Source organism: Topomyia yanbarensis, chromosome 2, assembly GCF_030247195.1.
Source record: "Topomyia yanbarensis strain Yona2022 chromosome 2, ASM3024719v1, whole genome shotgun sequence".
In the NCBI taxonomy this organism is placed as follows: domain Eukaryota; kingdom Metazoa; phylum Arthropoda; class Insecta; order Diptera; family Culicidae; genus Topomyia; species Topomyia yanbarensis.
Window position 1 is genome coordinate 54464279 of NC_080671.1, and position 16831 is coordinate 54481109.

Consider the following 16831-nt stretch of genomic DNA (forward strand, 5'->3'; position numbering starts at 1 on the left):
GAAGACTTCAGTTGAAGAATTTAACCTGGTCGGCTATGAACAAACATTAATTTTCGGAACTTGTTTTGGACAGGTAAAGTACGCTACGGCTACGGATTTTCTGTAACACACACAGATTTCAATCTATTGGCAACAATTTTTGAAAAATTGACGGTCATAAAAATACAGTGTACACATCCTAAACTACTTCTACACAAATTTTCCCCAAAATTTGCAAACACGATAACTCAGGAACTAATCAACGAATTCAATTGATTTTTTAAAAGAAGCCTGTCGATGAACCACAGAAAACAGAATATTTTTTTATGCTTATTATTTTGAAGAAAAATGAGCGAATTTTACAGTAAAATATGAGATTTGTCGGTTTTCATGAAGCCATTTTCCGAAACTCGATTTTTTTCTATTTTTTTTTAGTTCATGGAGTCACTACAAGTCTAAACTTTACAAATCTTATTGGATTTCCTGTGTCAGACAATTTTATCAAGAGTTATCATGTTCGCCGCGGTGCTCCTCGACGTGGAAATGGTTGGACGTCTACACTTGGAACACTCGTATGTGTGGTCTGCGTGACTAAATTTTTTTTTCATGCGCAATGAATGTATAAATAAATCTAAACATTACACTAAAGATACATTGTTGCCTTGCCTTCAAAATCGTAAAACAAAATATCTTTTAGTTTGAGCACTTGATACCAGACGCCCCCCTTAAACTGAATTTTATCAAAAATCATTTTAGAAGCACCCATATGTGTCTATTCTTCGAATGAAAAATGATAAAATTTATCATTCTTCATTTCATGAGGTTTTTAAATCAAATATTTTCTTATTCGACGATTGCAACATGCATGTATGTAAGCATTTCTTAATGTAAATGTGTATTTTTCATACCTGAACACAAATGAGTTCACTCATGCTAAGCGTTCAGTTCTTTTATTAAAGCAAACATTTCTTCAAATTTTTACAGGAGAATAAAATGGTGATCGAGTTTGGCAGGCGCGCAGCGTATTTGTACAAGATCAAAAAAGTGCAAACATTCATGCTCTTACCACCCGACGCACAGTGGCGGATCTTCGAACAAAAGTCGGACAGAACCGAAAATGTACCTAATTTGGCTAAAAATCACAAGTTAAGCTAATTTTGAGGTACTGAGCTCATTTTTGATGTCAAAAGTCAAATATTAGATGCATTTTTCCATACAGTGTCATTAAACTATTGTTATGACAATGATCCCATTTTTCTGATAGATTTTCTGTTCTTGTTCATCAATATCAACAATATCATAAAAAATGAATAACACTACTTTGAATCCACTGTAAAACGTATTGGTTTGCTATAGATTGTGTAATTATCTTGCACAAAACACCATACGCCTCCATGTCAGTAACAAAACTTTAAAATCTCCTTAAACCCATTTGCGCATCTATGCGCAGAACGAGAAATATTCGAAAAGCAGAGGTAATTTCCCATAGAATGTATATTCCGAAATGTCTCGGCTGATTGTACAGAACACATCAGTTAAAAAAGTATTTTAGATTTAACCACCTCAAACATAATTAAACGAAAAAGTCATAGTTCCAACCAAACTTAGTAAAAATATTATAATAGCAACCCAAGCTCTTTCGTTTCCCTATAAAATGAAACTAGTTGTGCTGAAATCGAACCAAAATCAAAAGAGCAACAAGCATTTGAAGTGAACATAGAAATTGCAGTTTTATGAAATGAAAATCATTAAAAAGTCCGGACCATGCTGCGTTGAAACTGTAACGTATATATAACATATAACGTTTATATATCCAATCATCATAGAATTATTTTTTTAAGAGAGTGTTGTCCTACTGAAGCTGTAGAGCTAGGTTCTCGAAAGGGCTCCCGGTCAGAATCACATACTATAATTTGCAGACGAAGAGGCAATGGCGCCCAATAAAAAACTGCTTTAGACCAATTGTAGCGGGCCGTGATTCTGAATGTGATATTCGTTGTACGGTTCAGGTATGTGCGGGTGTAGAGACTTCGAGATATCGTGTATCATCGTGAAGGGCTCAAGCATTTATACGTTAACGTGTTCGATCGCGTGTGCGTTTGTATGTCGCGTGTGCTAACGTGTATGTAACTTCGCGTGTATAAATACTACATTAAAACCGTTTGCCTTTCGCATATTCGCGTGTGTTCTAGAATGATCGCACGCGGACCGTGAATCTGATACTTAATGTTTCGTGTACGGCTCAGATGCTAGAAGAAAGTGAGATCTTCCATATCACTAGAGTTCCCGGACATGTCGCCATGTCGTGTTGTCTAGTGGATATGAGCTTTATTTTTTTTATTGGTCCTACTGAATGTATGAAGATGCTAGGATAAAGGGTAATGGTTTCCGGACGTGACCGATTCATGATCGCGCCAACACGGACGTTTGTAGGTTCGCGTTTGAGACAGCGTTTGAAACTTCGTAAGTGCTAAAACGTTCACCTTATTACCGGTACCAAGTTTGCGCGATCGTGGGCATAGGTGTGCGTTGTTAATCGCGAAGGGCTTAAGCGTTCGTAGGTTAACGTGTTTGTCACGTGTGCTCGCGTGCATGTGACTTCGCGTGCACAAAACTGGATTTTGTAACAGTGTGGTCATTCCTATATACGCGTACGTTCTTGGATGATCACGCGGACCTTCATTCTGATAGTTAGTTTTCGGTGTATAATTCACATTCTGACAGAGAGTAGGTTACCCCATATCACTAGAGTCCCCAGTCATGTTGCCATGTAACGTGGTTTTCAGTGGATATGAGAGCTTTCTTTTTTAATTAGATCAATTGAAGGCATGGACCTAGCCTGCTGATATCAAGGATAGAAACATCCGGAAGTGATCGATTCATGATCGTGCGAGCGCGGGACTTTTTAGGTGAAATGAATCCGGGATCAGTTCGCGGTGTATAATAGAACCGCAAACAGCATCCCTAAATCTATGAATACAATTACGAATCAACAGAATTGACTATTGTTAATCAGGTTGGGTACTAGTTCACAGTTACCAAAAAGGAATTGATAATAATATAGCGGAAACCATGACTGACACTCCAATATCTTCAAGAATAGACGCGTTATGTAGGTGTTTCTGAAAAAAATTGAACACAATGCTTTGTAAAGCACATTATTTTTGTTCGCGGTCCCGTTTTCGCAACGTAAAAATTCATGAGTTCATGTAAAGTTACATCGATTAGACCAATTCATTCAGCAACGATGTCGCTACAGTCATTTTATTAGCGTACGAAAAATTGCTTAGTTACCAAAATTGCAATATTTTCAGAAGAAACGACATGTTTGATGAAAAAATTTAGTTTAATAACAGCAACGGGTTTTTCAAAAACCTTCGACCTACCATTCTTGACAAAGGATTAAGAAGATAAAATAGGAATTTAAAGTTTTCCTACCAACCATCTTACGATAAAAAACTAAGTGTCCAATTATAATCTAATTTCATAATACATTTGTGTAGGTAACACTAACTTCACTGGAATAAATAATAATCTTTAAACAGCTTAAAGCAATCAATAGCTTTCAATCGAAAACCCCGCTTCTCAAGTCGAACAAAACATCACAATAACAATCAAACCTACCACGTATGGCATTGCATTGAATACAATTAAAGCTAATTATCATTTCGCGCCACATAAACCGCCTTCACTGGGATCGCAAATACGACCCCAGCGTCGATGCAACAGTTCGATTTGAATTGAATTTTGGACTTGTGTTGGCATGACTCGACTCAATTGGTCCTCTGCCTCCGCTTCTCGCTTCCTTTTGCTGAACTAGCAACCATTTTGGTGTATCCAACCACTATCGCTTTCCACTCTCGGCAACCGAAACACTTTCACGACCTGCGACAAAACCGTGCACCCAAAATAGATCGGCCAACTCATTGTCGCAGCTATTCATTCGGCGGAACTTCAGACAAGCCACTAGTGGGTTTGTGAATGAAGTCCAAGTCTCTTTCCCCTGTTGGCAGTTTTGCGACGGCCGGCCATGCCGGAAATATGATTTCATATGCAGTTCAATATAGAGATGTTGATTGGACGTGTTTCCACGTTTTTACTATGACTACATTTTTTACCTACAGCTCCTTCGGTTCCTCCTCCTCCTTCACCCGTGGACGTGTCCAGACTGGCGCGTGACAACCGATTCTCGGCACTCGGTACTAGGTACGTATAGTGTTGTCCACGTCCACTCGTCCCATTCGTTCCAGTACACAGGGCACATGATTGGAATTATAATAAAAATTAGGTTGCTCGGGATTCCTTCCCCGATCTCACTGCAAAGCAGCATCAAGTAGTTGGTTGCTGCAGCCTTCATCAGCCTTCTATAATCAGGAGGGATGGCAAAAGTGCTCCTTCTCTCTCTCCATCTGCTCTCAGCTCAAGTCCGTGACGATTGAATTTGGCATGTACACGTATCATCATCCGGTTGAGGCAGCCTCTTAACCTCACATTGCGGTGGCGAGAGAACCGGTGCTAGAACGTTTTCGTTGGACCGACTTAGTTTATCTCACTTAATATGTGTGGCATGCTTTGTTTTTTTTTTTTGTTGTTGTTGTGGGAACGGGAACCCGTCGCGCGACCTGGCTTCGGGTACGTCACGATGCTCTCCTTTAAAAACCAGGCCTGAGCATACCCGGCACACGAGGGGGAGGAAAATTATCGATTTCATTAAATTTCCAGGCAGGAACGGGGCAGGATCATCATCAGCAATAGCACGATACCTACACGTTCCGGGGGGAAAAAATGCGAGAAGCGACCGCACGTTCCGATCCCGATGCAACGGCAGGTTCAACCTTTGCGGACGTGGTGAATCCAAACCGGGTAGACGGCGATGTCGAATCGAAATGTGGTTCAAGGTCAGGTACGGCAAGGTTCTTCCCTGCGCTACGCCGGCCGCGCCCCCAAACCGATAGCGATAGTTAGTTTGTTGGAAGTCAATTTTTATTTTGCTGTCATGCTTCACTCACATTCACATTCAGCACGCGGCCGCAGCGGATGGTCCACGTCCGCCGCGAAGTCTGGAACTGCGGTGGCGGCGGCAGCGGTTCGGTCAGGTCGATGGCGTGTATTCCGAAACGGAAGAATGAAAGCGAGAGCACATGCAACTCTTATTAATAGATATATGGGAAACGGTGGCGGCGGCGGATCGGCAGTGTCGTCAGACGGTGCGTGCATATGGACAATGTACGTGTAGTCACGCTTTCTCAAAACGGAACGGGTAGAACGGATTGATTTTTTTCATTCATATTACATATATTTGAACCAGAGACCTGGCTGGCACATTCGAGATTTGTGGAAACGTGGTGATGAGTACGGAGATATGACGTACCAGAATGCGTAGATAGTATGCCCCTGCAAAGGACACTGACCAGGCAGCTTGAAAAAAGGGCAGCATATACTCATTTGAGCTCGGAAATTTCTTGAAAAGTGTAGTAAGCAGCAAATTTTCAACCTGAACTCGGAAAAGTGTTATTTGTTGGTTGATATTCATCGAAATATTTCCCGAGTCTCAGCAGTCTTCTATGATTTACTAAGATCTTGGCGAAAAATGTGAATGCCGAGGCTATTTAAATCTCGGCAAAGATGCAAAAAGGCAGAGACTTAGATCGTCAAAAGGTGAGGTAGTATAGTGCTCACAAGTTTTCTATCTCATGCCGGCACGTCAATATAAGTCCATTGACGACATTTGGTCCTTCGACTTACGTCGACTGGGTGCTTTCAACCTTTTGCGTCAATAACTAATTGAAAGAAAATCAATGGTCATGGACAAAAAAAACCCATACCGTAAAATGTGGGCAGCTAGGAATTTGACAACAGTCTATTTTCTTTCTCCGGATAAAAGCAGCCCAGACGCGCGCCCTGTAGCGTCGGCGAGTTGAAGAATCTCAATCAAGAATTGATCCACTGGGTTCCCGCTCCCAAGTCATTTGAGACGACTGAAAATATACGTCATGGTGTATCTCCGTGCAGGAGACTGAATGTGTGGTGGGACCAAAGTATGCCAGTAGCGAACGGAGTTTCTTACTCTTGTTGCGTCAGGTGAATCTCTGACACAGTGGAGGTATGTTTATTCGCGAATCGTGGGATCCAAATGATTGCCATGCCCCTAATACCCAGGACATGCAACTGGCGATATTACTTATATTATGCTATATTTCACCCTAAGGAGGAAAATTTGGTAAAAACCAAAATTTCTCACTAGGGTGAAAATTTGTTGGTAAAAACCAGTCTTTGTACAGGAGGGCACAAATCCTTATTTCATACTATGTTGCGTTTCGGCTTCGCCTCATCAGAAACCGACACTAACACATTGTCGGAATAGATTAGCGCCGGCGTTTCGGCTGAGGCGAAGCTGAAACGCAACATAGTATGAAATAAGGATTTGTGCCCTCCTGTACAAAGACTGGTTTTTACCAACAAATTTTCACCCTAGTGAGAAATTTTGGTTTTTACCAAATTTTCCTCCTTAGGGTGAAATATAGCATAGTGCTTTCGCATAGGCCTGCTAAGCCAAGACAAGTTTCGGCTTCACTTGTGTCTCATCGGCATAAACAGAACTTCTGCTCGAACGGGACATCACGTTTGATCAGTCGTTTGATTGAAACACATAGTGTGTTTTAGTTTTAAGGGATTTGCGTCAAGCCGGCGCTAATCTATTCCGACAATGTGTTAGTGTCGGTTTCTGATGAGGCGAAGCCGAAACGCAACATAGTATGATATTACTTATAATTATAAGGTAACTTGTTTGGTATCTAATAGTTGCTGTAAAATACTTGCTGGCGATGAAATGTGTAGCACTATGATTGCCAAAGGCTATAATAACAATAGTATTGTCTCGAATGTCATTGCTCCGAATACTCCATCACCTTGAATGTTTGATTACTCCGAACTCATTACCCCGAATTCCCACAAAAATGAGTTTAGTCGTCCAAAGATTTTGATTTCAATAAAATGTTAATTACTATCTCAAGGCAAAGCCTTAATCGTGTTCCATTTTAGTGTCAACTATTCATTTTGTTAATATGCTGTTATCTTTGGTAACGGTACAGATTCTTGAGTTTCTTGCCTTCTATCCAAAAAAGTATTAAAGAATCAGAACTAAAAAAACAACAGTCTATGTACATATTTTTTCATTCCCTTTTGTCGTGATTAACGACTTACCTTTCAGTATAAGGGCCCTTTTCAAAATTTTGAAAGAAAAGTCGTGTGAGGTTTGGTACGTTTACATATTTTGTTGTATCACATGTAATTAATCAATTTTTTCGCCATTTTGTTGAAAATATCTTCAGCAATGTAGTATTCAATTTTAGTGTACTATTAACTAAAACACTGTGTTTTGAAAAATCTTTCGAAAACTATTCGGAATGCAAGAAATTTTTCAGCTTATCTCGGTCAAAGCCAACCTTGGTGGTGCACCAACCGAAACAACAACGATGCAAAGTTTTAAAAATAAGTCCGCTACAGATTTGTTTCTATTATCATTTGTATAGAGCTGTTTGGAGCGAACGGAGAAACTCTTCAATTGCCCTACTGCACAATACCGAGAAGGAAATCTTAGCGAGCTGTACCCGGCTGGTGGATGAATCAGTCGTTACGTGCTACTAGCAGAGGCAATTATTTTCATTTCTAATGGTTGGAAAGTAGCATACACAACGAGAAACCGGATTTTAAAACATCCGACCGAAGCTCGTTCGTGACTGGTTGCCACTAATTTCATGTACCGAGGCACAAATTTTGAACAGAAAGAATTGTGATTTTGGTTTATTTCTACCAGTCAACCAAGTCAGATAACAGGAGACAACATTTCAACATCGGGAGGGAAGGTGATTATTAGCATTTGGCCGGCTCCTGAATAATACACTAAGGTTTTTTTTAACACGGGGGACGTGTATCGTGTAAAAAACTGTGTAAAAAAACCGTGCAATAAGACCGCGTTAATTCCGAAAACAGTGCAAAAAACGCTTTTAATCCACCTAACAGTGTGATGAGACATTTCTTATAACTTATAACTCTTATCACTCTTCGGATATTATATCGTTTGAGAACATTTGATGCTTCGCGATGTTTTTGATAACACATACTACATGGGATAGTGGCAGGACTCAGAGAGTCACTCAAATCATCATAGGACAACATCAGTGCTAGAAATCTCAAACCAAATCAATGGGAAGGCGAAAAAATGGCCCATAAAATAGACATACAAACGAATTATTGCTAATGCTCTGTTAATAAAATATCTAAATTCCTCAATCAATGCATTGTGGTGGGAAAACTGATTTTTCTAAAGGGGTTATGTATATTGTACTGAGCCAAATCGATTTTTTTTTGAATCGATTTGAAGTTTATACTTTACTCAAATTTCCAACGCGACTGAGAATTAAGAAATCAACGCTTTTTCTTGAAAAAAACCACCATTCAAAGAAAATCAACAGTGCATATTTCCAGACTTGGTTTTATTTCCTATTTAAGAACTATTGTGTCTTTTACATCCTAGATTGCATGATTCAGTGATCGAAACCCAAAACTTCATGAAGTATTTGAAATTATTAAATTAAAATTGTGTGTTTGCTATTGAAATTGACAAAATGATTGTATATATAGTATATAGTCCCTTTGGCGATTGTTTACTTTTTCGGTCCCACCTATCAGCATTGAAGTATCGCCATTACGTTTTTTTACAATACCGATTTTACAATTGGTGGGGGTTTGGTGAAAATCGATCTTAATGTCTAAACGGCATAATTACGAAATCGTATTTTTTGAAGTTTTAAAATTATGCAGAATTAATTTTTCAGAAAATAGTAACAGAGCAAAAAAGTACCAACGTCCAAAAAAATCAATTTTTGTCAAACGTTATTTTTTCGAGTTTACATCAAATCTCAATGTTTCATGCATTATAATGTCATTTGGCATCAAAAATACAAATTTGATTTGGAAATTTTTCATTTCAGTTTATATGGGAATTTGTTGTGTGATTGCACTCTTCAACTCGTAACTCCGGAACCGGAAGTCCAATCAATAAAAAAAATCAATAGCAGCCGATGGGAAGATTGTACCTTTCATTTGAGACTAACTTTGTGCAAATCGATCCAGCCATCTCTGATTAACAGAGGTCACATTTTTTTCCACATACACACATACATACACAGACATTTTCCGATCTCGACGAACTGAGTCGATTAGCATATGACACTCGGCCCTCCCGGTCGGGATTAGATCGACGAATTTTAGAGTGAATGAGAAAGGCAAAAACATTTTAAGCAAATATTGAAATTTATGCATTTTTTGGTGAGCAGTTCTATGTTTCATAGACATTAAATCAATTTTAACTTCGCTTCCTATTAAATAAAGACCCTTATTGCAGTACATCTCTACAAAAACGAGATCAATTTGAGGATTATGATTAATTACAGAACTCTGGAATTTTCTATTGGAATGTTTTCAGGCAGGAATTTGATATTGATGCTATTAGACAACTGTGAAATCAAGACCAAGAGATCAGTTACATATCAGGACCCCATTCCGACAATTTATCAAAAGTCCTCATGATGTTTACAACAACAGGTTATCAATCTTCGGATCAGATAATTGTTATTGTAATATTGAATTAAATCAGTCTGCATCAATAAATTTTCAACTTCAATCCAATATTTTTTTTGGGTGTTGTGGGGGGGGGGGTTGTATGGTGTTAAACCCCAAAACCTTCTCTTGGCTACGCCGTTGCTTGGGGTTATTTATTTCGCTTTTCATTTTCCGATATGTTTCAGATCGATCCGATGGTTATAAGTTAGAAAAATTGCAGTCAGAAGGTTCGCACAAATGAACATTTTTGTACTGATAAGTTATCAAGTTCCTTCCAGACAACTTGGATTATTTCTAGCGGTTGTAGATAGTAAAATGAAATACAAAATTTGTTTTATCGAAATAATGTTTGGCTTATTTCAATGGATTATTACTATATTGAACAATAAATAGGCGACAAAGAGTAATCAACAAACAACAAGCCATAACTTTTAAAGTATTCAAAATAGATATTTGAAGTCTTCAGTAAAGTTATTCGCAAAAGTAAGAGCTACAAATTTGCTGAAGGCATCATTTCGATATAATCACTTCCAAAAAAATTTGTGAAAATATCTCACTCATAGGGGGATTAATCAGCAAAAGCACAATACCAAAAGAAAGGGCATATTGTCTCCATTAAATTCTCCGAAGATACTATTGACCTAAAATAAGCCGTTTTGGCGTTAATAAAAGATTACATGTTTTTGGTCATATTTCTTTCAATGGGAAATGATAAAAATCTTTCGTCCGCATTTAATGTTAAATATCTCTTTTGATAATAGTCCGATTTCAACAATCTATAGCTTGTACGAAAGGTATTCGTTAAAGCTGTCTAAAAACATATAAATTGTTAATCTATATTGTCAATTTCGGCAGATAATTTAAAAAAACTGCGAATAATGCCATTTTTACGCATTCAAACATTCATATCTTGGAAACTAAACATCAGAATCAAAAACAAATTAATAGCGTTCATACTGTTTTTTAGTTCTTTCATTTAAAATTGGTTTGGATAAGATCGGTTCAGCCATTGCTGAGAAACACGAATGAGAATTTGTCCGTTACATACACACACAGACACACACACACACAGACATTGTCCCAAATCGTCGAGCTGAGTCGATTGGTATATAAGACTCGGCCCTCCGGGCCTCGGAAAAAATCTTGAAAGTTTGAGCGAATTCTATACATTTCTTTTATAAGAAATGTAAAACCGTGTTACATTCAATGCAAAAGACAAAAGACGATTTTAGGAAAAGGGGTGATTTCGGAGTTTTATCAAAAATGTCCTTTTGAAGGCAAAAATAGACGATTTTTGAACAATTTTTTTTGCACGGAATATGAAATATTCTAATTCATTAGAAGAGTTTTGGAAAAGTAGAATCGTCGGATCTTGAGGTTTCCTTGTTTCTTTCCGGAAACACTTCCTAGAGCGCTGCGCTGGGTAATCGCCAAAATTTGGGAGGAGAAGATTCTTCCGGAGGAGTGGATGGAGGGTGTCGTTTGCCCAATCTACAAAAAGGATGACAAGTTGGATTGCTGTAACTACCGCGCGATCACACTAGTTAGCGCCGCCTACAAGGTCCTCTTTGCTGCCGATTGTCACCATTTGCAAGGGAGTTCGTAGGGCACTACCAAGCGGGATTCATAGGTTCCTGCGCCACCACGGACCAAATATTCGCGATTCGGCAGGTTCTGCAGAGGTGCCGCGAATACAACGTGCCCACACATCATTTGTTCATCGATTTCAAATCGGCGTATGACACAAATGATCGAGATCAGTTATGGCAGATAATGCACGAGTACCGTTTGCCGAATAAGCTAACACGACTAGTCAAAGCGACGATGGATCAGTCCCTCTGAATCTTGAAGAGGGTTACGCAAGGTGAAGGTCTATCGTGCCTGCTGTTCAACGTTGCGTTAGAAGGTGTAATAAGGAGAGCGGGGATAGACACGAGTGGCACGATCTTCAGGAAGTCCGTCCAGCTTCTTGGCTTCGCCGACGACATTGACATAATGGCACGGAACTTTGAGACGATGTCGGAAACGTACATCAGACTGAAGGCTGAAGCCAGCAGGATTGGATTTGCCATCGTTTCGAAGACAAAATACATGAGAGGAAGAGGTTCTAGAGACGAGATGGTCGACGAATTCGTGTATTTAGGCTCACTGGTTACCGACAATGATACCAGCAGAGAAATTCAGAGACGGATCTTGGCGGGAAATCGTGCCTACTTTGGACTCCGGAGGACACTCCGGTCGAACAAAATTCGCCGCCGCACGAAGATGATTATCTACAAGACACTGATTAGACCGGTGGTCCTCTACGGCCGTGAGACCTAGACTATGCTCGTGGATGACCAACGCGCTCTTGGAGTTTTCGAACGAAACGTGTTGCGTACCATCTATGGTGGCGTGTTGATGGAAGACGGAAGGTGGCGCAGGCGAATGAACCATGAGTTGCATCAGCTTCTGGAAGAACCATCCATCGCGCATACCGCAAAAATAGGACGTTTGCGGTGGGCTGCACACGTCGTAAGAATGTCGGACGACGACCCGGTGAAGATTGGTTCGACCCTACAGGAACACAGCGAGCACGGTGGATCGACCAGATAGAGGACGACCCGCGGACCCTTCGAAGACTGCGAGGCTGGCGACAAGCAGCAATGGACCGAGTGGAGTGGAGACAGCTTCTGCATACAGCAAGAGACAACAAGGCTCTAGCCTGAACGCTAAGGTAAATAAGACTTCCGGATTCGCAGAATTCTCTAAAACCTAATCAATGTGGGTATTTTTGGAACGGGATTGGCGAGTAGACGCCAGATATCGATATCTGAAGCCATTTTGAAAACCAAGATGGCGACTTCCGGTTCAGTGAAATTCTCTAAAACCTTATCAATATTAGTATTTTTGAAAAGAACTTGACGAGTTGACGCCAGATATCGATGTTTGTGGCCATTTTGAAAACCAAGATGGCGACATCCGGTTCAGTGGAATTCTAAAACCCATCAAAATGAACATTTTTGCAACGGGCTTGACGAGTAGACACCAAATATGGATGTCTGAGGGTATTTAGAATACCAAAAAGGCGAATTTCGGTCTGACGGAATTTTCAGTATGCATATTTTTAGAACGGGCCTAATGAGCGCATGATAGAGATCAATGTCTGAGGCCATTTTGAAATACAAAATGGCGACTATGGGTTTAGCGATACTCTGTATAACTCAGCCAACGTGAAGTGTTTTGGAACTTGCTTGACAAATATGCAGTTGTCAGAGATCTGACGTAATTTGCATTTATAAGATAAGAAAAATGTGCGCATGAATGGATTTACTCAACTAGCAGTGAATTTGAGTTGATTCGTCTGCTAGAGCTCATCGAGCGGATTTTCATGCGAGGCTCAAAATCGAATAAAAAAAAACTGACAAAATCAAGGAGAATAATATAATCGGGTCTTCGCTGTCTTATTAAGATGAATGAGATGTCTACTAAACTAGAAGTTACCATCTTTGAATAAAACATGACTTCCGAAATAATTGACATTCGTTATCTATTATCATAGTTTTGGTAATTGTTAATTTTACTAAACCGAAGTGGCCATCTTGGTTTTCGAAATGGCCTCAGACAGCAATATTTGGCATCTACTCGTCAATCCCATTCATAAACACCCAAGTTGATAGCGTTTTAGAGAATTGCACTGAACCGGAAGTCGCCATCTTGGTTTCTAAAATTGCCTCTGACACTGATCTCGATCATGCACTCATTAGGCCCGCTCTGAATATATGCATACTGATTGGGCTATAGAGGATTTTGTTGGACCGGAAGTCGCCATCTTGGTATTCCAAATGGCCTCAGACATCATATCGATATTTGGCGTCGCTTCGTCAAGCTCGTTGCATATATGCGCGGATTTTAGAGAATTCCACTGAACCGGAAGTCGCCAGCTTGGTTTTCAAAGTGGCCTTAAAAACTGATATCTGACATCCACTCACCAATCCCGTTCCAAAAATACCCACATTGATGGGGTTTCAAAGAATTCCACTAAACCGGAAGTCGCCATCTTGGTTTTCAAAATGGCCCTAAACATCGATATCTGACATTCTTTCAAAAAATACCCATATTGATGGTTATCTTAGTTTTCAAAATGCTCTTAGACTTGCACATTTGGCGTCCATGGCCAGATTGTTGAAGTGTGGGCCAGAAGGAATATTGCCTTTTCCACTTTCCACTTGCATAAAAGTGATAATGTTTTCGAAATGTGTCTAGTTATAAAATTCGATTGTTATTTTCCTTCCATAGCTATTGGTATCCTAATATATAGTCTCCTGAATAGATGCTTCCTCTGTTGCCTACAAACACCTAGCGTTAACTAATTTCATAAATATACAGATTTATGACTGGAATTTACATGAAATGAGCGACCATCAAACACGAACGAACGTCGATCGAATCTTTTGAACATCGATTTTTTCTGTATTTTTGCCAGCTTCCAAATAATTCCAACGAAAATATATGTCTGGCTTGGTTGATCGAAATGTGTTGTAGATAAATAAATATACGTCAGTTAAATTTCTACGGAATCAGTTCCCGTAATTTCCGTTGTAGTAAAAGAAATATGATATGCGAAATTTGAGGTACGTGGTTCTTACCATCTGCCGATTCATGTATTATAAAACATTTTGTTAATTTTCAGGATCAGTCCAGAGCCATTTAAATAGATGTATATGTCTGAGTTAGTGATAATGGATAACAGAAAATTGTTGATCAAAGAAACTAATTTATCGCTCTGAAGGGACCACCGGACACACGATTATCGCAACCCACCGCATGTTGATATCGGCGAAAGCCCATGATAATCGCATTATCATTTCGCGCAGTCAGAAGTCCATAACTGAATTATGTTCGTAGTGTAGCGCCCCGAAAACATACCCGCGATCAATTGCGCACATGACAAATAGCATTTACGTATGAACAAAAGTTTCACCTTCGATCCACCCGTCCGAGTTCGTCGTGAGGTCCGGGGCAGATAAATTAAAAGCTACTCCCATTACCTGTATCGTCGTGCACCTCATAAATAACAAAAATTGCGTTTTTTTTCGCCGCCTGTACGCTGATCCCCCGTTCGTATGTGGAAGGGATCTGCTAGGAGGCAACAGCCCAGAACTCTGCCCGTTCAAATGTATTAAGGGAAACACAGAAAACGTGAGCACTATTTTTCGGAAACGAGAACTGCGCGCTGACCAACAAGTTCCTGTTCGGCAGCAGCGCCAGTGTGGTATCAAGATCAATTATTTTGATAAAACAGAGCCTGACACTTTTTTTTTAATTTATTGCTCTCCCTGGTTAACAGGATCGCAAGATAGGCAAAAACTATAAATTGCTTAAAATACTACGTCGAAACATACATGAACATAATTGGCAAACAAAGAAAATGTTACTTAAATATTATTGATTTTTTTTCCCATGTTCAATCCTTTTGTAGAAAATAAAAATCAGCTTAACTCACAGGTACCATAAACATTAAGTAATGCCCATGTGCAAAAATTCAGCTATATAGTTTGACCAAAAAATAAATCAATTGGTAAAAAGAAAAAGTTTAGATACCTACTCAACATTTAAAGTAACATTTTGTCGGATGGGTGGATCGAACTTGATCTTAAACGTCAGATGATCTCAAACAAAACAAAAATACGGCAATTGATAGAAAAAAACCAATGAACCAATCACATGCTACCCATATAAAATATTAATGATCCGCATGTGCTTCGTGCGATTTTCAACAACGGCATCAATAATACTATATACCTGAACAAGTCATGCAACATAGATCCCAGGTACGAGGAACAAAGTGGACGGCTCAGCACATCGCTTATCAGTGTTTACTAAGAAAGAAGTAGCAGCAAACGACGCCAGAAGATTCCAATTTTCTAGACATCGTTTACAGTACCAGTGTTGCCTAATCTATACTTTTCCCCATTATTTCTCCCGGATATGTACAGTGAAGTACACTACTTGTTACAATTTCCAGCTAACTGATTCTGTTATTACTAGTTACTTGAGAACTTATACCTATTTTTAAAGGACCTAATTGTGGACGTGCTGACCGGCATGTTGTTTGCTTCGGGAATTGTTTTTCCCTGAAATTTTTCTCTAAACCTCGGTCCCGCAAAGTGGTTCAGAATGATGCACGAAATAAAAAAAAAATCAATTGTTAAAAATACTATTCAATACTGTCTGGCCACCACCAAAGTTTTATGCTCCTTGAACAGTAAACTCATGCTGCAAGGGGAACAGCACGAAGCACGACCAAACAACACGTAGCTAAAAGAGAAGGCATATACGAATACAAATAAGAGGAGCGAAGAGCAGCAACAGCAGAAAAAAACCAGTTGGAAGCACCAGTTGTTTACATAACAAAATGCTCGTTTTGCACAAATTGCACAAAATCTCAGCGGTTAGCAAAGCTCTACAGCCGAAACTAGGCAAAATTCACCGACTTTTGGTCCCGGCCAGGGCATCAGTCAAAGCAATGCGACCTATCTAGGGATGACATTTTCCATACATCACCTACCACCCCCTCCTAATCCATACTTTGCGTAAAAAATCGTTTGTTTGTGTATGTTGTACGATGGCTTCAAGGAGAAACATGAACAAAAAAAGTCCCAAAGATTCTCTCCTTACCTGAAGAGTACGTCTGGTGTGAAGCTATCGACATATGCTGGAGCACAAAAACACCGCACCGCACTAGCCTGTCCACTGGGGCAGCACAAATCGCACCGTTTACACCGATAGTCACGAGATTTCACTGAAAAATTTCACCCGAAAAATCGCCAAAACTCTACCGCGCACAACCTCGAGCTGAGATTCACGTCGAATCGATTTTCACGACCGTCGCGGCGACAGCAAGCCAATATACCCACATCAAAAGAATCACACACGGATGGATCAGTCCGCGAATGTAAAGCCGCGACAATGAAACACATACGCACCCTGCATGTGTACGGACACGACACAACCAGCATCGGTGATTACCAATACCAGTGCACGGTTGGTGTTTGGTGCTACTTGTCACTTTCGTGCTTCTCATGCAGAAATTTGTTTACAGATTTTTAATAGCGCCATCTTGAACGGACTGGTTGGTGTGGGTATACAGAAACACGCACACAAGAGAACCGCTTCCCTCGTGGTCAAGAGTCTGACGTCAGAGTATATATTCGCAAAGCAGTGTCTGTACCTTATCGTGAACATA

General features: G+C 39.8%; 1 protein-coding gene across 1 annotated transcript in view; it reads right to left on the minus strand.

Annotated features, from left to right (window-relative positions):
• LOC131685098 (aryl hydrocarbon receptor nuclear translocator homolog) overlaps positions 1-16519 on the minus strand; it is a 567322-nt gene extending 550803 nt beyond the window's left edge. Inside the window, exon 1 of the mRNA XM_058968545.1 lies at positions 16264-16519. Coding sequence (XP_058824528.1) covers positions 16264-16297 — 34 coding nt within the window. The 5' untranslated portion in view covers positions 16298-16519. The remainder of the gene's footprint in view (positions 1-16263) is intronic.
• Positions 16520-16831: the final 312 nt, after the last annotated feature.